General features: G+C 35.4%; 1 protein-coding gene across 6 annotated transcripts in view; it reads right to left on the minus strand.

Annotated features, from left to right (window-relative positions):
• The window catches only part of COP1 (COP1 E3 ubiquitin ligase), a 236,665-nt gene that overhangs the window by 70,341 nt on the left and 140,589 nt on the right, over positions 1-25,735 (minus strand). For 5 of the 6 annotated variants that reach the window (XM_055582740.1, XM_055582738.1, XM_055582739.1 and 2 more), the window contains 3 exons: positions 23,834-23,942; positions 23,003-23,084; positions 17,003-17,119 (listed from right to left, as the gene is read on the minus strand). In XM_055582740.1, coding sequence (XP_055438715.1) covers positions 17,003-17,119; positions 23,003-23,084; positions 23,834-23,942 — 308 coding nt within the window. Of the gene's footprint in view, positions 1-2,085; positions 2,378-17,002; positions 17,120-23,002; positions 23,085-23,833; positions 23,943-25,735 lie in introns of those variants that run through there. The other variant, XM_055582743.1, reaches the window with a different exon arrangement.

Here is a 25,735-nt window from a genome sequence, read left to right on the forward strand (position 1 = left end):
GAGATGCAGTCATAAAAAAAGGAAAATGTCATAGTAATGTCATTCAATTTTTTAAATCCCACGTCTGTGCCCCAAATCACAGTCACCTATTATTAAAAATATTTTTAATGATTTGACATCTTGATTGGACTGTGCCTTAATTTTTTATTTAACACGAGGAACTAGAATCATCTACCTTGTTACCTAGTAATTGAGAGTATTTTACAAATCACAATTTTTGCAAAGTAATAAAATGGTTTTAACAACATCAAACCAATGTGCAGAAATACAATACCTTATCCCAGGCACTTGGGACAGATAAGCTTCATAATTCTAAACTTTCCACTTTTTGAAAGGAAATATGAAACACTCCAAATAAGGGTTGTGTCTGCACTCTGTAGCCAAATACATTCATGTTTCTACTGGAAAACTAGTGAACAATTACACGAAGTGGGATATATAAAGATAAGCAGATATCTAATCATATCTGCTTATTCATCATGAAATGAATTTTTGGTATTCAGAACTTTCAAGATTTTCAAATTGCAGATAATGGACCACTGACCAGTATTAATTATATCTGTTTATTATCCAACTGAAGTAAGAAGATCTACATCAATACTTGGTGCTAATGGCTACTTTGATTTGCTCCCATTGAGACGGTAACAGGCAGGAAGGCCAGGGGTCTCCAAATGGAGGAAATAGCCTGCAAGTGTCAGACATTTTTATCTCTCTTAAGCGGCAGGAGGAAACAAACTAGCAATATTTTTTCCTTCTCTATACAAATTTAAAGAGAGGTTTCTCTTAAAATACTGTGTTGCCATAATGACACCTGGTTTCTCCTGAAGTTAGCTATTCTTGAGCCTAGAGATAACCAATGCCTTTTTCTTATGAAAATGTTTGTCTTAAGCTATGCTAATGTACTACGCCTTTACCCCAAACTCGGTCTCCAAGTCCGTTCGCCTCTTGGCCCAAAACCTACTTGACAAACCAGTATGTTATACTCAGATATTGTTCCCCTAATCTATGTAAATGAAACTATTTGTATGGTGGTCTGCCCTTCTTTAAGATTCAAGTTAATTATTTTATGGCCCAAGATAAACCATTTGGTGCCATTCTAAATTTTAAGACATTCCTTTCTTTCATTAACAGACTGCTAGTGACTATATAACATCCAGCTGAAGACTAGCAGGGGGGTACTCTTTTTGCCCCCGTCTGATGCCTATGTCAGAAGCTTTCTCTATCTCCTTTATACTTTAATAAAACTTTATTACACAAAAGCTCTGAGCGATCAAGCCTCGTCTCTGGCCCCGGATTGAATTCTTCTCCTCCGGGGGCCAAAAATCCCGGTGTATTCACGTGATTCAACAACAACCTTTCACCATGGAACTTGAAAATAAGGAACAATGTATACATTTTTGACAAAACTGAAGAAAGAACTCCTTTAAAGAAAAAAATAAACTTCACACATTTTCACTGTTTCAAGAAATATCTAAAGTAAAAGAACTAAAACAAAGTATAAAATATACTTTTTCTAACACAATGTTTCACTCTTAACAGAAATATTTTTAAGACAAAGGATGACAGCAAGTTACTCAGTAACAACATTTAGGAAAAAGGAGTCCTTTGTTAGATAATCCTGAGGTTTTTACAACCTGGCAAAATGTATCGTCTTAAGACCCATAATAATGAGTATGCCTTTCTTCTGTAAAACAGAAAAAAGCTATTATAGAAGTTGAAGAAGACAAGGAGGCACTGGCACGGTATCTCAGGCTTCACTGCCAGGCATATCAACTTATATATGAACTTTGAGGATCTACGTACATCCTGAATACCTTCTACATAAACCCTGAATACTTCCAGTGTTCCATCAGGGTTTTCTTACTTCAGTTTGGAGACCTTTGCTTCAGATTGCATGTCACGTATTTAAGTATGCATTTTTACATGTGAAGATTATAAAGCATACACACAAAGGTAGTAGAGTATTTTTATGTAAAATTTCCCCTGTGATTTCACACAAGGGGAAGCCAGTGAAGGTAATATAATTAGCTAACGTACATTGACACTCAATAAATAACAATTCTTTCATAAACAGAAGATGATTAGAGCCTTGATAATTATGTAGCCTTTATTCACTCAGTATCATAAAATTTCTAAGAACAGGGCATTAATTAGTCATTACCACAAAATTGCGGTATAACAAACTATTCTAAAATGTAGTAGCTTAGAGCCATCATTTATTTTCACAGATCTGAGAGACAAATTAGTGTTGGCTAATTTCAGTAGCACTTCTTTATGAGGCTGAAGGTTGAATGATTTGGCTGGGGCAAATCAGCGCCACTCCAAGTGGCTTTCCTCCTCTCACTGGGACCAGCAGCTGGTTGATCATGTTCTCTTCCTGGTGATGGCAAAGGGGCAAAAGTAAGCAAGCCCAACTGGGAAAGTGCATTTCAAACTTTTTGTCAATTTTATATCTAACATAACTGGAGCCAAAGCAAATCTCATGGCCAAGTTCAAGGTCAGGGTGGGGTTGGTTCTGACAGTGGGAAAAAACTGTTTCATATCAAAGCACATAAGTACACAGAGGAGTAAAGCGCTAAGACCAATAATGCAATTTAATATAAATATTAAAATCTGAAACAAATCTTTCAGCATTAACAATAGCTTAATATTTAAAGAGGCCAATTAAATTGGCTCTGCTGTTAAAGAAAAATTCGTAGAGTTTAAAATACAGTTTATACAGCTTAAGAGTAATTCAGAACCACTAGAGGAAGAAATAACACTTGAAATATTAAGAGGTACAAGCACTACACATTCATATGTTGAATGGTCACAAAAAGATGAAATAATAATCACTAAACAGAAAGAAAGCTAGCTTAGTGAAACTTTTGAGCTCATGGCTTGTAATACTGACATGGCAACCTATATATGTTTCAAACTAAGATCTCTAGGGGGAAAAAAGAACAATCACATTTTATGTAATTCAATTATGTCCTTTAAGATAATATGTTAACCATGGTCTCTGTCTAATGATACCTGGAACTAAGATACTACTAGCTAAACTTTATTGTCTAGAGCAGTCTTTTATAATATAGCCTCTTCTCCAATACTTATCCAAATTTTCCCACTAAAGAAATAATATGTAAATTACATGAGTCATTACTCTACTGTATTTAGTATATCTAAAAAAACTAACCGTACAAACAAAACGTGAAAACACCAAATAAATGTTCAAATTCAGAAAAATGATTTCAATTTTTAATGTAAGTATTTCAATAATATGTAAAGTATTTCATTTGACAGATTTACAATAATCTGCAACAGTAAGCCCTATTCAGAAATAACTTAAAAAAAAAAACTTCAGGAAAACACACTTTCTGGAACCCATTAAGTAAATCACAAATAACAGGAAGTAAAAATCTTTTCTTATTGAGTGAATATTTGAATAAACAATGATACTCATATTTAATCTGGAATTATTGCTGTTTAGTCACTAAGTTGTGTCTGACCCTTTGTGACGCCATGAACTATAGCCCACCAGGCTCCTTTGTGCATGGGATTTCCCAGGCAAGGTTACTGAAGTGAGTTGCTACTTCCTTCTCCAGGGGATCTACCCAACCCAGGTATGAAACCTGTGTCTCCTTCTTGGCAGACAGATTGTTTACCATTGAGCCACCTGGGAAGCCCCATTCTTGCATTAAGCTTATTCTAACAATTCCCTTAAACATAAATGACGTTTATGTTTGATGGCGGTTTAGTCGCTAAGTCATGTCCGACTCTTGTGACTCCATGGACTATAGTCTGCAAGGCTCCTCTATCCATGGGATTCTCCAGGTAAGAATACTGGAGTGGGCTGCCATTCCCATCTCCAGGAGATTTTTCGGACCCAGGGATTGAACCAGGTCTTTCTAGTCAAGACAGTAACAGGTAAATTTGGCCTTGAAGTACAAAACGAAGCAGGTCAAAGGCTAACAGAGTTTTACCAAGAGAATGCACTGGTCATGACAGCAAACATCCTCTTCCAATAACACAAAAGAAGACTCTACATGTGGACATGACCAGATGGTCAATCTGCTATCAGATTGATTATATTCTTTGCAGCCAAAGGTGGAGAAGATCTATACAGCTAGCAAAAACAAGACTGGGAGCTGACTGTGGCTCAGATCATGAACTCCTTATTGTCAAATATTCAGACTGAAATTGAAGAAAAGTAGGGAAAACCACTAGACCATTCAGGTATGACCTAAATCAAATCCCTTAGGATTATACAGTGGAAGTGACAAATAGATTCAAGGGATTAGATCTAATAGAGTGCCTGAAGAACTATGGATGGAGGTTCATGACATTGTACAAGAGGCAGTGATTAAGACAATTCCCAAGAAAAAGAACTGTAAAAAGGGAAAATAGTTGTCTGACAAGGCCTTACAAATAGCTGAGAAAAGAGGAGAAGCTAAAGGCAAAGGAGAAAAGGAAAGATACATGTATTTGAATGCAGAGTTCCAAAGAATAGCAAGGAGAGATAAGAAAGCCTTTCTCAGTGATCAGTGCAAAGAAATAGAGGAAAGCGATAGAATGGGAAAGACTAGAGATGTCTTCAAGAAAATTAGATACTAAGGGAACATTTCATGCAAAGATGGGCACAATTAATGACAGAAATGGTATGGACCTAACAGAAGCAGAAAATATTAAGAGGTGGTAAAAATACACAGAAGAACTATACAAAAAAGATCTTCATGACCCAGATAACCACGGTGCTGTGATCACTCACCTAGAGCCAGATATCTCAGAATGTGAAGTCAAGTGGGCTTTAGGAAGCATCCCTACCAACAAAGCTAGTGGAGCTGATGGAATTCCAGGTGAGCTATTTCAAATCCCAAAAGATGATGCTGTGAAAGTGCTGCACTCAATATGCCAACAAATTTGGAAAACTCAGCAGTGGCCACAGGACTGGAAACGGTCAGTTTTCATTCCAACCCCAAAGAATGGCAATGCCAAAGAATGTTCAAACTATTGCACAATTGCACTCATCTCACATGCTAGCAAAGTAATGCTCAAAATTCTCCAAGCCAGGCTTCAACAGTACCTGAACCGTGAAGTTCCAGATGTTCAAGCTGGGTTTAGAAAAGGCAGAGGAATCAGAGATCAAATTGCCAACATCTGCTGGATCATTGAAAAAGCAAGAGAGTTCCAGAAAAACATCTACTTCTGCTTTATGGACTATGCCAAAGCCTTTGACTGTGTGGATCACAATAAACTGTGGAAGATTCTGAAAGAGATGGGAATACCAGACCACCTGACCTGCCTCCTGAGAAATCTGTATGCCGGTCAAGAAGCAACAGTCAGAACCGGACATGGAACAACAGACTGGTTCCAAATTGGGAAAGGAGTATGTCAAGGCTGTATATTGTCACCCTGCTTATTTAACTTGTATGCAGAGTACATCATGCGATATGCCAGGCTGGATGAAGCACAAGCTGGAATCAAGACTGCCGGGAGAAATATCAATAACATCAGATATACAGATGATACCACCCTTATGGCAAAATTAAAGAGCCTCTTAATGAAAGTGAAAGAGAAGAGTGAAAAAGTTGGCTTAACACTCAAGATTCAGGAAACTAAGATCATGGTATCTGGTCCCATCACTTCACAGATGGGGAAATAATGGAAACAGAAACTTCATTTTGGGGGGCTCCAAAATCACTGCAGATGGTGACTGCAGCCATGAAATTAAAAGACCCTTGCTCCTTGGAAGAAAAGCTATGACAAACCTAAACAGCATATTAAAAAGCAGAGACATTACTTTGCCAACAAAAGTCCGTCTAATCAAAGCTATGGGTTTTCCAGTAGACATGGATGGATGTGAGAATTGAACTGTAAAGAAAGCTGAGCGCTGAAGAACTGATGCTTTTGAATTGTGTTGTTGGAGAAGACTCTTGAGAGTCCCTTGGACAGCAAGGAGATCCAACCAGTCCATCCTAAAGGAAGTCAGTCCTTAATATTCATTGGAAGGACTGATGCTGAAGTTGAAGCTCCAATACTTTGGTCACCTGATGTGAAGAACTGACTCATTTGAAAAGACCCTGATGCTGGGGAAAATTGAAGGAAGAAGGCAAAGGGGTAACAGAGGATGCGATGGTTGGAATGGCATCGCCAACTCAATGTACATGAGTTTGAGTAAGCTCTGGGAGTTAGTGATGGACAGGGAAGCCTGGAGTGCCGCAGTCCATGGGGTTGCAAAGAGTCGGACACGACTGAGCGACTGAACTGAACCCCCTTTTTTAATGGTCTGCTCACATATTCCTATGGTCAATGTACATATTCCTAAACAGTGCAGTCTGTTTTGCATGCTCATAAATAGAATTGCAGTGTGTTTTTCTGACACTCTTTCATTCAACATTTATGCTCGTTATTCATCCGCATCATTTCATGGAGATGCAGTTCCTTCATTTTCACTGCTGAAAATGTTCTACAATGTGAATATGCAAACAATACAACTATGTACATTAATTAAATACATGTTTCCCTAGGGTGAGGTTTCTCAAACTTCAGCGTGCATAAAAATTATATGGGGAGCCTGTTAAAATAGCTGTTTCCTGTGTCTACCTCCGGAAACTCTGATTCAGTAGGTGTAGGTCAGGGTGTTAGAATTTGCATTTCTTACAAGCTTCTAGGTGATGCTAATGTTTATGCTTTGAGAAGCAAAGCTGTAGGATATATTTATTATTTCCTTATTTATTTGAAGAGTTTTTCATGTAATATAGACATGAAGATTTTATCACTTATATGTGTTCTAAATATCTTCTCCCAATTAATACCTTTTAAAGAAATTATGTTTTAGGTATTATTTGGTAAACAGAAGTTTTTAATTTTGCTGCAGCCAAATTTATCCACCAAACATTTCATACTTCTCAGTGTTTGCAGTGATTGCTCAGTTAGTTTCAAAAAATGAATGATCATGTGCATTATATTAGTAACAGCTGAATAATAAATGCCTGACTTTAAAATATTTCTGCATTTAATGTGAATATAAAATTTCTTGTGAAGTCTATTTTTAATAAAAACCTAGCTAAATGCCACTTACAGGCTGGAAGGCAAGACAGATATAAAGAGGTGAAAGATTTACTAGGTGCCTCAAAGTTGCTCTTAAATTCTAGACTATCAAAGGTAGATTTTATGACAAAATAACAGTTTGCTTCTTGAATATTAGTGTTAATGCATGCTAATTCCATTTGCATTCACAGAAATTACTTAGAAACTTGAAAACAAAATGTCCTTGACATAGTATAAATAACTGAAACACATGTTTATGAATGCTGTGATGCTAATTAAGATTAAGCAAATATTCAGACACTTAATTTATTTAAATGTGAAGGAAAAGACATTTCCACTGGCAACCACTATATAAAATAAAACACAGACTCTTAGTCTTCAAAAGACAAAATAACCTTTTTGTTATTTTGTCCAAATCACAAAAATCAGAAAATACTGAAAATGGGGAAACAAATGGTGCATGTTTATATGTATGAAGTGTTTAGTTTGCTGACAGTAACATTGTTTACAGCAACCAAAACTAAAAAGTCTGTTGAAAACACAGTTTAACTAGAATATTTCAGAATTGCTATTTGTTCTAGAAACATTACTCTTTCCCAGTGAATATGTTTATGAGTATAAATATCACTCTTGAATCAGAATAATATGAATTTTACCTTTGACTTACATTAATACCAGTAATTTCTTGGGGTGGGGGATGACACAACTTGAAAGAGTATTACTCAGGAGTACCCAAATTTCCTACCTGTTATCGTAATTACAGCTTTAAAATTTGCAAAATGCTTCAAGTTAGTAGTAAGCAAGCAGGTCTACCATTCTATTAAAACCACAGACTGTTAGGAGTTCTATTTACTGTAGTGTAACAGTGCTCTCTCAAACTGGCTTTAGAGAGGATGAAATCGGAGAAAAAATAGTTTTCCTTTTTCTACTCAATAAGAAAACACCATATAGTAATCTAGTAAAAACACAACTAATAAAATGCCTTTACCCTTATGTCAAAAATTGTGTTCTCTCCTCTGGCAAATGCTTCAGAAAATCTCAAGGCTTAAGAACAGATTTTAAATGGTTTAAAATAAAATCTAAAGCCTTTTTCTCAATATTTAATACAAAAAAGATAGTTTAAAACTCTGTAGTCTACTTTTTTCAAGGGGACCATGACTTAGAATTCAATATTTTAAAAGAAGTACTTGCAAACATTTAGTCCACCTTAAGAAATTTTTCCTGCTCTAAGTTCTAGTAAAAAAAAAAGAAAAAACAATCTAACCAACCAATCAATGCCCCCTCAAAGCCATCTTTTTATATTATGTTAAAAGGTGAAAGAGCAAAATGATGAGCACAAAGAGAGAGATGAACTCATTATTAAATGGAGATATAAGATCTAAAAAGCTTAGAATTAGCATTAGGCATCATTACCCAAGTAGGATCCACAGTGCCCTTTCAACCAGGAGTCAATCCGTAATTGGTGGGGAGTTCACATACTAATTATGTATTATCATAACTTCAAAAGCAATGTTTAAAAATGTACAGCCCGTTACCAACGTCGAATTCATCATCACAAATGATATTTAATAAGCAACCTCATGATTATGATTCTGTAAGTCTCTCAGGGGCAAAATAAATGGTACAGCTAAAGAGAGGCTGATGTTTTATAGTTTAAGGAGCAACATCTAGATAACAGCCTACATTCTAAGAAATATTTGAATTCTAAATGAAGATGATTCAATATCAGTCACTGTCTTCCAGTAATAAAGTTGGTTTTTTTTAAACTATGATTAAAGGCATTGATTCTAACCCCTATTTCAAAGCCAGGAAAAATAAGTCCTTAACTCCCATCAACTATTCAGCATTGTGAAGGACAGGGCAGATGACGTTTAGTATCCGTTGCCAGCACCTTACAGAATTTACAGTGAACGGAAGAGGGAAAGTAAAAACCATATTGCCCAGACTCTCATGTAGCTATGCTTCTAGATGTGAATCAGATTTCACAATGGGATGCACTTATGTATGATTTGAAAGGCTGGAATTTTGTGGTCATTCTGCGTTGGAAATATCTGTTGCAAGCATCACTGTAAAGATGTGGATGTTCTTTGGAACAGATGCAGTACTGTGGCAATTACAGTGTCTGCTACAGAGTCTGCAGCTCTGTGGCAATTACAGTGAATTTCTGATCCTTTGCTTATAGCCATGGCATCACATTCTCGATCTCAACAAACGTTGATCACAACAGTTCCAATGGCCAAGAAAGAAATAACAGTTCTCCTGGCTTATGTATACTGAGAATGAGTTAAGAGTCATTCTAGAAGGTTCAGTTTGCATATCTCCAACTCTTCTAACAATCAAATTTGCATAAGAACATTAAAAACAGTGGGAATGTGTGGTGTTCTGGCCCCGGAAGCACCACCCACCACACACAACCCAACATTAAACACACACACACACATGCACTTTGAAGAAGGTAACAAATATTTAGCTAGAACAATGAAGAAAAGAAAAAAGACAGAAGACGGAAATGACCAATCAAGAATGAAAGAAGGAATATTACAACTGAAACTACAGAACACTAAAGGAAGAGGAAATTTAAAGGAATTAAATCACAAGAGAATGTTATGAACAACTTAATGCCCACTAATTAGAAAAATTAAATTTACAAATTTCTAGAAAGGCAATGACAACCAAAAAGAACTTCAAGAAGAAATAGAAAATCTGAATAGACTTATAAAAAGTAAAGAAACTGAACTAGGTAATATAAAATTTTTCCACAAAGAAAAGTCCAAGTCCAGATGGTTTCACTGACACACTCTGCCAAATATTTAAAGAAGAAATAATAATAATCCTTAACAAACTCATTCAGTAAGCAAATGAGGAAACAATTTCCAAGTCATTCTATGAGGCCAATAGTACTTTAGCAAACTAAATCCAGCAACAAGTAAAAAGAATTTCACAGTGTGGTCAAGATGGATTTTTCCCAGGAATGGAAAGTTGCTTTAACATTAAAACAACAACCCCTCCCACCATGAAACACCTCATATTATTATAATAAATAACATAAATCACAAGATTATCTCAATATAGGTAGAAAAACCTTAGACAATATCTAATAATATAATAATACATACTTTTCTTAACTAGGAATAGAAGGAAACTTAACCTGATAAAGGGTATCTACAAAAACTCACAGCTAACATCACACTTCATTGTGAATGAATACTTTCCCCCTAAGATAAAGAAATCCTTTCTGCCAGTTTCATTCAGTATTATATAAGAGCTTTTAATTCATGCAATAAAGCAAAAAAGCATTAATGTAGTAAAAGAAGAATTAAAATTATTTTTATTCACAGATGATACAATCCTATATGTAGAAAATCTCAAGAAATTCACCTTAAAACTATGAGGGGGAAAAAAAAATGAGTACCAAGATTACAGGATGCAAAATCAATATGCAAAAAACTGATTGTATTTCTGAAGCCTAGCAACAAACAATCCAAAAATAAAATTAAGACAACAATTCCATTCAGTAATAAAACACTTAGGAATAAATTTAACAAAAGAAGTTCAAGACTTACATACTGAAAGTTATAAAATACAGATGTTAAAAATGGTTAAAAAGGAGACAGAGGATTATAAACCAATTTATGTTTACAGGTATTAAAAATATAAGCCAAAAAGTCTAGCAATTTATCAAAAGAATTCCACATTAATGCTAAACCTAAATTTTAGGTTTACTCTAGAAACACAAATAAGGTATCAGAAAATGTATAAGCATATCTCAATAAATTAAACCATATGATTATATAACATGATGCTGAAAAGGCACCTGATAAAATACTGAATTTGCTCTTAACTAAGAAACAGCTAAATAAATGATTTGAATTTAATGAATGCTATTCTTCAGGGAATTCCCTGGCAGTCCAGTGGTTAGGACTCTGCACTTCTACTGTCAAAGGCCTGGGTTCAATTCCTGCTCAGGGAAGTAAGATCCTGCAAGGCATGTAGCAAGGCCAAAAAATTTTTAAAAACCCACAAAACTATTCTTCAAAAGGGGATATCATAAACAGCAAACCACTAAAGCTGATTCAACTAAAGGAAATACATGGGAAAAGTACCTATACTTAGTATCATATAACATGCCTTTTAACAAAAGAGAATGTAAAAAATCATTAGAAAAGAAAAAAATACAAACATCATTTTTGGCTACTACCAAATATAAACAGATAGCCCAAAGGCTATCTGGTAATAAAAAGTTACCAGATTTAATAAGAACAATGCCTAGATATAATACAAATATTCAAATATCAACAGTTTTTTGTTTTTTACTCTCAGCAAACAGTAGTTAAAGGAATGGAAAAAAATAACAACAAAATTATAGAAACAGAAAAAAATTAACCAGAAAGACCTAAAACCTTAGTGAAAAAAACTAAAACTAAAAATCTCTTTGAAAGATAGAAAATAATCCAAACAAACAAAAAGATATCCCCATATAACTGTAGTAAGATGAACTATCTTAATATCACTGGTTCCAAAATTAACTAATAAATATAGGGTAATTCAGATGAGAATACCAAAAGAATTTTTCTAGAAGTGGAAAAATATAAATCTTAAAGCTTACATGGAAATGTAAAAATTAACTAAGAAATCCATGATAATTTAACACAGTGAGGACAAAACTACCTGCCAGACAGTTGAGGCATTTTTAAAGTAGATCCTTTCCAGGAAGGAGAAATTTTAAAGATGCTCATGTCTGGCATTTGTACATATTTTATATTGATTATAAATATGATCATCATTTTTCTATTAAAAATGATGACTAATAGTGTGTTTATAACATTAAAAAACTCAAAAAACTACTTTATCTAAATGACTGATAAGTATTAATTAATGAAAATACCTTAGCAATTATTGAGCATCATATTCTAAGAGCTTTACAAATAGCATCTTCCTTTCATAATCCTCATAAGAGTCCCAAAAGATGTATTTCTATTTTAAGGATAAGGAACTTGGGGAGAGAATTTAATCAACTTGCCCAAAGTAACATTTCTAGTCAGTGAAAAAGAAGGATTTAAATAGAGAATACTAGTTCCCAATGGAAAAGAGCAGCATACTGGGGGGGAAATGTATCTGCTAATGAAAAGGAATTCTACCCACGTATACATGTTCTCCTGGAATTTAACTATGAAAGTATGTTAGTATCCAAGTGAAATACACAGTAAGTTGGAATAAGGAAAAGATGTAATGACAAATTAAGATTTAAATTTACCTTTTAAAAAAGTAATTACTGTGTTCATGATATGGTGCTGCTGCTAAGTCGCTTCAGTCGTGTCCAACTCTGTGCTACCCCACAGACGGCAGCCCACCAGGCTTCCCTGTCCCTGGGATTCTCCAGGCAAGAACACTGGAGTGGGTTGCCATTTCCTTCTGCGATGCACGAAAGTGAAAAGTGAAAGTGAAGTTGCTCAGTCGTGTCCAACTGTAGCGACCCCATGGACTGCAGCCTACCAGGCTCCTACGTCCATGGGATTTTCCAGGCAAAAGTACTGGAGTGGGGTGCCATTGGCTTCTCTGTGATATTGTGCTAGATTATGTTTATTTTTTTAACTGAGATTATCAATAAAAAAAAATGTTTATAATTGTTATATCTTCTTCTTGGATTGATCCTTTGATCATTATGTAGTGACCATCTTTGTCTCTTTTCACAGTCTTTGTTTTAAAGTCTATTTTATCTGATATGAGTATTGCTACTCCTGCTTTCTTTTGGTCCCTATTTGCATGGAAAATCTTTTTCCAGCCCTTCACTTTCAGTCTGTATGTGTCCCCTGTTTTGAGGTGGGTCTCTTGTAGACAACATATGTAGGGGTCTTGTTTTTGTATCCATTCAGCCAGTCTTTGTCTTTTGGTTGGGGCATTCAACCCATTTACGTTTAAGGTAATTACTTGTAAGTATGATCCCGTTGCCATTTACTTTATTGTTTTGGGTTCGAATTTATACACTGTTTCCTGTCTAGAGAATATCCTTTAGTATTTGTTGGAGAGCTGGTTTGGTGGTGCAGAATTCTCTCAGCTTTTGCTTGTCTGAAAAGCTTTTGATTTCTCCTTCATACTTGCAAAAATCAACAAAACCAAAAGCTGGTTTTTTGAAAGGATAAATAAAATTGACAAACCATTAGCCAGACTCATCAAGAAACAAAGGGAGAAAAATCAAATCAATAAAATTAGAAATGAAAATGGAGAGATCACAACAAACACAGAAATACAAAGGATCATAAGAGACTACTATCAACAATTATATGCCAATAAAATGGACAACGTGGAAGAAATGGACAAATTCTTAGAAAAGTACAACTTTCCAAAACTCGACCAGGAAGAAATAGAAAATCTTAACAGACCCATCACAAGCACGGAAATTGAAACTGTAATCAAAAATCTTCCAGCAAACAAAAGCCCAAGTCCAGACGGCTTCACAGCTGAATTCTACCAAAAATTTAGAGAAGAGCTAACACCTATCCTGCTCAAACCCTTCCAGAAAATTGCAGAGGATGGTAAACTTCCAAACTCATTCTATGAGGCCACCATCACCCTAATACCAAAACCTGACAAAGATCCCACAAAAAAAGAAAACTACAGGCCAATATCACTGATGAACATAGATGCAAAAATCCTTAACAAAATTCTAGCAATCAGAATCCAACAACACATTAAAAAGATCATACACCATGACCAAGTGGGCTTTATCCCAGGGATGCAAGGATTCTTCAATATCTGCAAATCAATCAATGTAATACACCACATTAACAAATTGAAAAATAAAAACCATATGATTATCTCCATAGATGCAGAGAAAGGCTTTGACAAAATTCAACATCCATTTATGATAAAAACTCTCCAGAAAGCAGGAATAGAAGGAACATACCTCAACATAATAAAAGCTATATATGACAAACCCACAGCAAACATTATCCTCAATGGTGAAAAATTGAAAGCATTTCCTCTAAAGTCAGGAACAAGACAAGGGTGCCCACTTTCACCATTACTATTCAACATAGTTTTGGAAGTTTTGGCCACAGCAATCAGAGCAGAAAAAGAAATAAAAGGAATCCAAATTGGAAAAGAAGAAGTAAAGCTCTCACTGTTTGCAGATGACATGATCCTCGACATAGAAAACCCTAAAGACTCCACCAAAAAATTACTAGAACTAATCAATGACTATAGTAAAGTTGCAGGATATAAAATCAACACACAGAAATCCCTTGCATTCCTATACACTAATAATGAGAAAACAGAAAGAGAAATTAAGGAAACAATTCCATTCACCATTGCAACGGAAAGAATAAAATACTTAGGAATATATCTACCTAAAGAAACTAAAGACCTATATATAGAAAACTATAAAACACTGGTGAAAGAAATCAAAGAGGACACTAACAGATGGAGAAATATACCATGTTCATGGATTGGAAGAATCAATATAGTGAAAATGAGTATACTACCCAAAGCAATCTATAGATTCAATGCAATCCCTATCAAGCTACCAACAGCATTCTTCACAGAGCTAGAACAAATAATTTCACAATTTGTATGGAAATACAAAAAACCTCGAATAGCCAAAGCGATCTTGAGGAAGAAGAATGGAACTGGAGGAATCAACCTACCTGACTTCAGGCTCTACTACAAAGCCACAGTTATCAAGACAGTATGGTACTGGCACAAAGACAGAAATATAGATCAAAATAGAAAGCCCAGAGATATAAATCCACGCACATATGGACACCTTATCTTTGACAAAGGAGGCAAGAATATACAATGGATTAAAGACAATCTCTTTAACAAGTGGTGCTGGGAAAACTGGTCAACCACTTGTAAAAGAATGAAACTAGAACCCTTTCTAACACCATACACAAAAATAAACTCAAAATGGATTAAAGATCTCAACGTAAGACCAGAAACTATAAAACTCCTAGAGGAGAACATAGGCAAAACACTCTGACATACATCACAGCAGGATCCTCTATGACCCACCTCCCAGAATATTGGAAATCAAAGCAAAAATAAACAAATGGGACCTAATTAACCTTAAAAGCTTCTGCACATCAAAGGAAACTATAAGCAAGGTGAAAAGACAGCCTTCAGAATGGGAGAAGATAATAGCAAATGAAGCAACTGACAAACAACTAATCTCGAGAATATACAAGCAACTCCTACAGCTCAACTCCAGAAAAATAAATGACCCAATCAAAAAATGGGCCAAAGAACTAAATAGACATTTCTCCAAAGAAGACATACAGATGGCTAACAAACACATGAAAAGATGCTCAACATCACTCATTATCAGAGAAATACAAATCAAAACCACTATGAGGTACCATTTCACACCAGTCAGAATGGCTGCGATCCAAAAGTCTACAAGTAATAAATGCTGGAGAGGGTGTGGAGAAAAGGGAACCCTCTTACACTGTTGTTGGGAATGCAAACTAGTACAGCCACTATGGAGAACAGTGTGGAGATTCCTTAAAAAACTGGAAATAGACCTGCCTTTTGATCCAGCAATCCCACTGCTGGGCATACACACTGAGGAAACCAGAAGGGAAAGAGACACGAGTACCCCAATGTTCATCGCAGCACTGTTTATAATAGCCAGGACATGGAAGCAACCTAGATGTCCATCAGCAGATGAATGGATAAGAAAGCAGTGGTACATATACACAATGGAGTATTACTCAGCCATTAGAAAGAATACATTTGAATCAGTTCTAATGAGGTGGATGAAACTGGAGCCTATTATACAGAGTGAAGTAAGCCAGAAAGAAAAACACCAATACAGTATACTAACGCATATATATGGAATTTAGAAAGATGGTAACAATAACCCTGTGTACGAGACAGCAAAAGAGACACTGATGTATAGAACAGTCTTATGGACTCTGAGAGAGAGGGAGAGGGTGGGAAGATTTGGGAGAATGGCATTGAAACATGTAAAATATCATGCATGAAACGAGTTGCCAGTCCAGGTTCGATGCACGATACTGGATGCTTGGGGCTGGTGCACTGGGACGACCCAGAGGGATGGAATGGGGAGGGAGGAGGGAGGAGGGTTCAGGATGGGGAACACATGTATACCTGTGGCGGATTCATTTTGATATTTGGCAAAACTAATACAATTATGTAAAATTTTAAAATAAAATAAAATTAAAAAAAAATAAAATAAAAAGCAGAAAAAAAAAATGAATCAAGAATCAAGGAGATTTAGCAAAGCAAAAATTAAAATACAAGTGTTCACTGTTTCAGTAAACACTCAAGGTAGGAAATTAGATAAGAAGACAAAGGAATTAAGAGTAGAGTGATCACATAATTAACCATTCAACCCAGAACACTTTTGAGAATGAAAGAAGGGCCTAACAGTTAATATAATGGTAAGACAAATATAAACTAGGACTTTCCCAGGCAAACACAGACATTCGGTCATCCTAGTTAAGAAAAATACTTTTATCAAAAAATTCTTTGGTATGACTTTTTTTAGTACTTACTATGTTAGCATGTACTCCACAATATAAGATTTAATCTATCTTATTCACTGTCCCTAGAGGGTGCTTTGTACACAGTAGGCACTCAATAACTGTTCAAGGTTTTATAGTAGGTTTCCTTTAATTTAAAAACAAAAGGTTTCCTGTGTCTATACAATATTTAAGCATCATTATGACCTAAATTTGTAAACAAGCATAAATCCAGGTATGCAAAGACTTAGAGGAACAAAAACAAAAATAATCAACAAACACATCTTTATGTATTAAACATGGGAGATGCAATGCTAAAATTAAAGCACAGCAATTAATGAGTAAAAATGGTATACTACATACTTCTAATTTAGAGTGCAATAATGAAAACAAAGTTTAAACCTACAAAGAAAGTTATTCTTTTTAAAATGTTTTTTTAAACTTAGTCATGAAAACTGACACCAAAAGAAGACAAATCTTTCATTTCTTACCTGCACAGCCGAAAGCCAAATGGTATCTAGAAGAGGGACTGAATTTAACACAGCACACATTAGCCTTCGCCTCAATGCTTGCCACTGAGTTATCCAGGTTGGTAGACCATAGCTTCACTAAGAATAAGTAACAATGAAAATGAAAATAAACAATACATTAGCCAATACTTCTACAAACTTCCTGCTACAGCTGTCTTTTCATGGTAATCTAAGTATTTTGATTTAGTAGGATCAAAAATATTCAAACTAAATGAATAATGTTCAATAAAACAGTATATTTAAACCAACAGAGCTTAGTTTCAAAGTCAGAAAACAACATAGATAATATATAATGAGAGAAAATATGATCTCTTAACTAAAGCATACAAGACAGGTTAAAAAAAAAAGCAGTCTGGAAACACGTGTATATTTGTTTTAGCATTCTTTAAGTTGTGTGTGTGTACGTGTATGAGCAGGGAAACTAAATGGCTTATCTTCCAACCTATCAAACTTTTGAGAACTTCACAGACACACACATTTTCACATGTATGATATATATATATATGTGTGTGTGTGTGTGTGTGTGCATACATATATATATATATATATCACATTGTATATATGATATATACACAAATGTCACTTAAAGTACCTAGAAGCAGTTCTTATTTTATCTTTCACTTAAGAATTCCATGATTTTAAAATTTTATGTGGGAAACAGAAAGAGACTCACAGACTTAGAGAATGAACTTACGATTGCTGGGAGGAAGGGAAACTTAGGGAGTTTGGGATGGACATGTACATACTGCTATATTTGAAATGGATAACCAATAAGGGCCTACAGTATAGCATATGGAACTCTGCTCAATGTTATGTGACCGCCTGAATGGACAGGAGTTTGGGGAAGAATGGATACATGTGTATGTATGACTGAGTCCCTTTGCTGTACACCTGAAACTATCACAACATTGTTAATTGGTTATGTGTGTGTGCTCAGTTGCTCAGTCATGTCCGACTCTTTACAATCTCATGGACTGTAGCCTGTCAGTCTTCTCTGTCCATGGGATTTTCCAGGCAAGAATACTGGAGTGGGTTGCCATTTCCTCTTCCAGGGAATCTTCCCGATCCAGGGATTGAACCTGTGTCTCCTGCATTGTCTGGTGGATTCTTTACCACTGAGACATCTGAGAAGCTTTTAAAGTCAACACTATCTCAATCAAAATCCCAGCAGAATTTTCTATAGATACTAGTAACTTGATCCTAAAATGTTTGTGGAAAAACAGAGAAACTGAAGAGCTAAAATAATTTTCAAGAATAAAGATGAAGGGCTCACACTAAATGATTCCAAGACTTAAGCTACAAAGCAAGACAATGCGGTACAGTAAAAGAAGAAATACAAAGATCAATGTAGAATCAAAAAAGTGTTACACTCCTGTATCAGAAATGGACAGATCCAGGAAGCAGAAAATCAGTAAGAATGTAGTTGAACTCAATAATAAATCAAACGGGATATAACTGATATCTACATATTACTTTATCTAACAACAGTAGGATACACATTCTTCCCAAACTCACAAGGATAATTCATTAAGACAGATCACACTCTGGGCCATAAAACACCTTAACAAGAAAAAAAAAAAAAAAAAAAAAAAAGAAACCATGTATTGCTCAGACTACAACGGATTATATTTGGAGATCAAACAACATACTTCTAAGTAATATATAAGTCAAATAAGAAATCTAAAGCAAAAATTAAGAATATTTTGAACTAAATGAGAATGAAAATATAATTTAAAAAAGAAATCTGTGGGATGCATCACTCAGAGGAAAATCTATAGCACTGAATGCATATATTAGCAAGAAAAATGATCTAAAATCAATAATCTTCCAATTAAGGAAACTAGAAAGAGAAGAGCAAATTAAATCCAAAGTAAGCAGAAGAGAAGTAATACAAATCTGAAGAAAAATCAGTAAGTTAAAATCAGAAAGTCAATAGAGAAAATCAATGAAACCAAAAGCTCATTTAAAAAGACTAAATTGACAAGCCTCAAGGCAATCCTTAACAAAATCTCAATGAAGTTTTTTGCAGAAATAGAATAAAACTCATTCTAAAATTCATATGGAATCTCAGTAGGCCTAAAATAGCCAAAACAATCTTGAAAAAGAAGAAAAAATAATGGAAGACTCACTTCCCAACTTCAACACAAAGCTACAGTAATCAAAACAGTGTGGCAGTGGCATAAAGACAAACAATGGGAGAGAAGAAAGTTCAAAAATAAACGCTCACAGATATGATCAAAGGATTTTTAACAAAGGTGCTAAGATCTTTCAATGGGGAAAGGATAATCTTTTCAACAAGTGGTGTTGGGAAGACTGGATGAAGTCAGACCATTACTTTATACCTTATACAAAAGTTAACCCCAAATGGATCAAGGCCACAAATGTCAGAGCTAAAACTGTAAAACCATTAAAGAAAAAGCTTTATTGCATTGGATTCAGCAGTGCCTTTTGAACATGATGCGAAAAGCATAGGCAATAAAAGAAAAAATAGGCAATCTGCATTTCATCAATATGAAAAAGCTGTGTGGATCAAAGCACACTATCAACAAATAATATATCTGATAAGGAATTAATATCTAAGATACTGAGAGTATGCTTGAAATTCAATAGCAGTGAGAAAAAAATACAATCAAAATGGGCACAGGGCTTCAATAAACTTTTCTTCCCTGGTGGCTCAGACGATAAAAGCATCTGCCTACAATGTGGGAGACCCGGTTTGATCCCTGGGTTGGGAAGATCCCCAGGAGAAGGAAATGGCAGCCCACTCCAGTATTGTTGCCTGGAAAATCCCATGGACAGAGGAGCCTGGCAGGCTGCAGTCCATGGGGTCGCAAAGAGTTGGACATGACTTCACTTTCACTTTCTCAGAAGATATACAAATAGCCAATAAGCACATGAAAAAATGCTTGACATCACTATCATTGAAGAAATGAAAGCAAAACAAAACCACAAAAGTATCACTTCACATCCATTAAAATCATTTTTAAAAAAGAGGGGGAAGAACAGGTATTGGCAAGGAAGTGGAGAAACAGAAATAGTTGGGTGCTATTGGTGGGGATATAAAATGGTGTAGCCATTTTGGGAAACAGAATGGCAGTTTCTAAAAAAATTAAGTATATATCATATGACCCAGTAATTTCATTTCTGAGAATATGCCCAGAAGAACTTAATACAGGGATATGAAGAGATATTTTGCCATTCATGTTCATAGCAACGTTATTTATAATACCCCAAAAGTGGAAGCAACCCAAGATCCATCCACCAATCAACAAATGAAACAAAATGTGATATATCTATACAACAGATTATTTTTCAGTCTTATTAAAGATGGAAATTCTAACATAAGCTACAGCATGGAAAATTCTAGAAGACATTATGCTGAGTGAAATACAACAGTCACAAAGGACAAATGCTCATATATGACACTGAAGAGTGCTAGTAAATTTCACAGAGAGGGAAAGGAGAAGGGAGACTGCCAGGAGCTGGTGAAGGGGGAATGAGGAGTTACTGCTTCAGTAAAACAGAAAGAGTTTCTGAAACAGAGTTTCAGGTTTGCAATATGAAAAAAGTTCTACAGATTGACAATAATGAAGACAAATTGAAGATAATTAATGCCACTGAATAGTATACTTAAAATGGTTAATTATATGTGTATTTTAAAACAATTTAAAATCAATAATTAAAAAAAAAATCTCTTCCTAATTAAAATTGTTCTGCTAAAATTACTTATATTTTCCTGAGGAAACTAGCCAGTCACCACCTTTGAACAAATATTAATCTTCCAAAAACACAAGTACTCTCAATAAAGGCTGCCCCATTACATTATTTTTAAAAAGTATTTAACATTGATTAGTGAAGCTCTGTATTACAACATTAAAAAAAAATCAATTATAACACAATGCTCTATTTTAGAAATTCAAAGATAACTTCTTATAGCAATCATGAAGGAAAATGTTACAATCCATATATACTGTGCATAAACAACTTGCTACCTCTCTTTGATCCAAAACTTTCTGGAGGGCAGTCGAGTCACGTCATTTCTCTTTTACAAAATAGGACAGCTCTATCATGCAAACTAGTGCACAATTGCACTCATTTCACATGCTAGCAAAAGTAATGCTCAAAATTCTCCATGCTAGGCTTCAATAGTACCTGAACTGAGAATTCTGAAATGTTCAAGCTGGATTTAGAAAAGGCAGAGGAACCAGAGATCAAATTGCCAACACTGCTGGATCACAGAAAAAGCAAGAGAATTGCAGAAAAACATCTACTTCTGCTTCACTGACTATGCTAAAGCCTTTGACTGTGTAGATCAGAGCAAACCATGGAAAATTCTTAAACAAATGGGAATACCAGACCATCTCATCTGCCTTCTGAGAAACCTGTATGCAGGTCAAGAAGCAACAGTTAAAACCGGACATAGAACAAAGGATTGGTTCCAAACTGGGAAAGGAGTATGTCAAGGCTGTAGACTGTCACCCTGCTTATTTAACTTACATGTAGAGTACATCATGTGAAATGCTGGGTTTGATGAAGCACAAGCTGGAATCAAGATTGCGGGGAGAAATACCAATAACCTCAGATATGCAGGTGACACCATCCTTATGGCAGAAAGTGAAGAGGAACTAAAGAGTCTCTTAATGAAGGTGAAACAAGAGAGTGAAAAAGCTGACTTAAAACTCAACACTCCTAAAACAAAGATCATGGCATCCAGTCATAGATGGGTAAACAATGCAAACAGTGACAGATTTTTATTTTCTTGGACCCCAAAATCACTGCAGATGGTGACTGCAGCCATGAAATTAAAAGACCCTTGCTCCCTAGAAGAAAAGCTATGACAAACTTAGACAGCATATTAAAAAGCAGAGATATTACTTTGCCAACAAAGGTCTGTCTAGTAAAAGCTATGGTTTTTCCAGTAGTAGTTTATGGATGTGAGAGTTGGACCACAAAGAAAGCAGAGCTGAAGAATTGATGCTTTTGAACTGTGGTGTTGAAACAAGACTCCTGAGAGTCTCTTGGGCTGCAAGATCAAACCAGTCAATCCTAAAGGAAATGAGTACTGAATGTTCAATGGAAGGACTCATGCTGAAGCTGAAGCTCCAATACTTGGGCCACATGATGTGAAGAGCAGACTCATTAGAAAAGACCCTGATACTGGGAAAGATTGAAGGCAGGAGGAGAAGGGGACAACTGTGAATGAGATGGTTGGATGGCATCACCAACCCAATGGACATGAGTTTGGGCAAACTCCAGGAGATGATGAAGCACAGGGAAGCCTGGTGTGCTGCAGTCCAAGGGGTCGCAAAGAGTCGGACACAACTGAGAGACTGAACAACAAAAACAACAATCATTGTGAAACAAAGTTTTCAACGATAGAACTACCCCTGCCTATGTATTCACTAGTCTGCAAGTTACATATGAAAAGAAGGAAAGGGCCAAGATAAAAGAAATCTGTTAACAGGGCTTTATAAATCTAATCTTGAGAAGAAACAGGCCAAAACAAGACAATAACAGAAAAGAATGAACAGTAAAGACAGATATACACACACATACATACACAAAAATAGAAAGATCAATTAAATTGGCAGAAAGAAATATAGAATTTCTGCCTTGAAACATGATGAACTTCATTAAAAGATTGTGGTATACACTCAGAATTTAATACAATTCAGAATGCAGTGATGTCTAAATATTTCAACAAAAAAGTTCATTTCACAGTATATATAAAGAAACTGGTTATAAATACATCACAGTGTGGCATGAATTCATAAAAATTATTATAATGAAGATGCAGAATATTCATTTTTCTTTCACTCCAAGAAATACAGGTTTTTGTGCTTATTAGACTATTTTTAGAATAATCAGTAATCGCAAAGGATCACTGTGGGTTTCAATAAATATCTGTATTTCTGTTAGGTTTTAAAAGGAATTAGTCAGGGGAGGAGACCCAAATAGTACCTTTTGCATCATCAGAACCTGAAGCCAAGAGTTTAGGATCCATCAAATTAAAGTCAACACTCCAACATCTCTTCTCATGCTCCTAGATGTAGAAGGAAGACAAAGTAGTCTCAGAATATAGATCTTAAATAAAGCAAAACAAATAAACATAGTTGATACCAATTTATCACTATGGTGGGAGGGAGAAAGAACTGGCTATGAAAATAAAGGAGATGCAAAGTAGCTCATAAACTTTTTAAATATACATTTATAAAATTACCACTTTTGGAAATTTATTTGATATATCCTACTGCAAAGAGTCTGAAGAGATGCATCAGAAAAGCATTACTGGAATTACATAGGTAGACGTTGGATGGCATTCCTGACTAGATGGACATGAGTTTGAGCAAGCTCTGGGAGTTGGTGATGGACAGGGAAGCCTGGCATGCTGTAGTCCATGGGGTCGCAAAGAGCGGCTGAACTGAGGAACTGAGGAAATGCTAAATAATGATTTTAAATTTGTAATTATAAAATGCATGAAGCTCTATAATTATTAAAAAGTACAAATGTGATTCTTGCAACAAGCTCCAATATTTTGGCCACCTGATGCAAAGAGTCACTGGAAAAGACCCTGATGCTGGGAAAGATTGAGGGCAAAAGGAAAACAGGATGACAGAGGATAAGATTGTTGGATGTCATCATCGACTCAATGGACAGGACTTTGAACAAACTCTGGAGATAGTGATGGACAGGGAATCTGGTGTGCTGCAGTCCATGGGATTGCAAAGAGTTGGATACAACTGAGCGACTGAACAGTAACAACAACAACAGGTAAGTAGTATTCTTATTTACCTGATAGACCTTTGACCTCTGTCCTGTGAATCCATCCCATAGGATGACGGTGCCTTCATAATCACTGCTGGCTAATAGATTCTTATGATAACTACTCCAACTGATACAGCTGAAAGAAAGGGATATTAAGTTAAGCCTTATTTTACATAAAAATAAACAGCAATGGATACAAAGAATTTGGATGTGTTCAGAAAGATTAGAACCCTTTCAAAATGGTCTACATGAGTTCACAATAATTATTCTGCCCACAATCCATCAAGGAAGAAGGCATCAAATAATTCCCAGATTTTTCAATTGAAACTACCCAGTTACAAACCATAACCACTCTTCACTCTCATCACCAGCTAGAAGACAGATATGGTGTGCCTAAAGTTGCTACTGGCCATCCTTGACACATGAGGAATACATGTGTCGATACTGTAGGTGGAGATAACAGAGGCCAGGGGGGCACACATATGTCACGGCAGAGACCAAATCAGACCCTTCAGGCCCCTACATCCAGTTGTGTCAGATCATATAAGCCAGTAAACTAGACTGAATTGAGTCTCTGTGTTTACAGGCAAATGTTGACTAATGTAAGTGTATGACTCAAATTTCAATAAAATGCATTTAACAGAATTAAACTTCTAACATTTATGGTTTTGGCTGTTATCAAATGTTCCAACATTGAGAATGCAACATCTCAAAATATATGCTTTTGGTTAGACATATATGTGCATCACACATACAGTAAAGCTAATATATAGTAAAGAAAAAAGTCACTCAGAAAGCAAAGCGGCTGGCCTAGGTGATTTCCAAGCACTTGAACACAAAGCCTTTTTGCTGTCTTCTAGCTGTACTCGTGCTACATTTTAGGGTTTGAAGAGATTATTTGCAACTTTAGATGTACTTATTAGAATTTCTGGGAGAAATTACATGGAACAGTCAAGAGCCTTGGATTTAGTCAGACCTGAGCTTAAATTCCAGATCTGCAACTTACTAGTTGTGGCTTTGGGTAATTCAGTTCACTTTCACAACTGGTGTGCTTCAAATGGGTTTCAGGGAAGCTTACATATTGACCCTTTCAGCCCCAAGTCCATTGTTTCCAGATTTGAACAGTTTCCTTCTCTTTATTCCAAGGTGCATAAAATACTACCATATTGCTTTATATCTGTCAAGACAGACAAGGTAAACCCTCTAATCCATATTTTCATTATGGTAACATTTATTATGAATTCTTGATATGGGTCAAGTATTGTGCTGAGTGCATCATGTGGATTTATTTAAAGTATAATCCTATGAAATAGGTATTACTATTAGAACCTCTATTTTACAAATTAGTAGCATGATACGGTTAAGAGCAAGATTCTGTTTGAATCTTGGCTACTCCAGAGATGAGCTGTACAACCATCAACAAGTTAATGAACCCTTTCTGTGCTTCAGCTTTCTTGTGTATAAAACAGGGTAATGATGGTCTGCATAAGACACAGAACTTATGATAATGCCTGCCACTGAAGAATTCAATAAAATTATGTCTCACTCATGCTGCATTCTTTTCACTTAGGAATAAAGTATATAAACTAAGTAGATAACCATTACACATTCTCAATGATGAGCACCAGTTAGATCAGTCTACCATTTTTATATGAATTAGGAAACAGAAAAGAAAGTTATACAAATAAAGACTACAGTACTTGCTATATTATTAACATTATTAAAGTGACCATATATATTATATGTGTCATTTATCCAAATAAAAAAGGATAAGAATGACTAGAAAATGTTCAAAGTTTTAAACAAATTTACTATTAGTTTCTTGATGTCACTCCCTTTGAAGCCAGTGCCTATGAAAATAGCTTAGGAAGTTTGTTTTAAACATGAAGATTCTAGCATTCCTTTTAGATTTTGTGGAGGCAGATCAGA

The sequence above is a fragment of the Bubalus kerabau genome, chromosome 5 (assembly GCF_029407905.1).
Source record: "Bubalus kerabau isolate K-KA32 ecotype Philippines breed swamp buffalo chromosome 5, PCC_UOA_SB_1v2, whole genome shotgun sequence".
Classification (NCBI taxonomy): domain Eukaryota; kingdom Metazoa; phylum Chordata; class Mammalia; order Artiodactyla; family Bovidae; genus Bubalus; species Bubalus kerabau.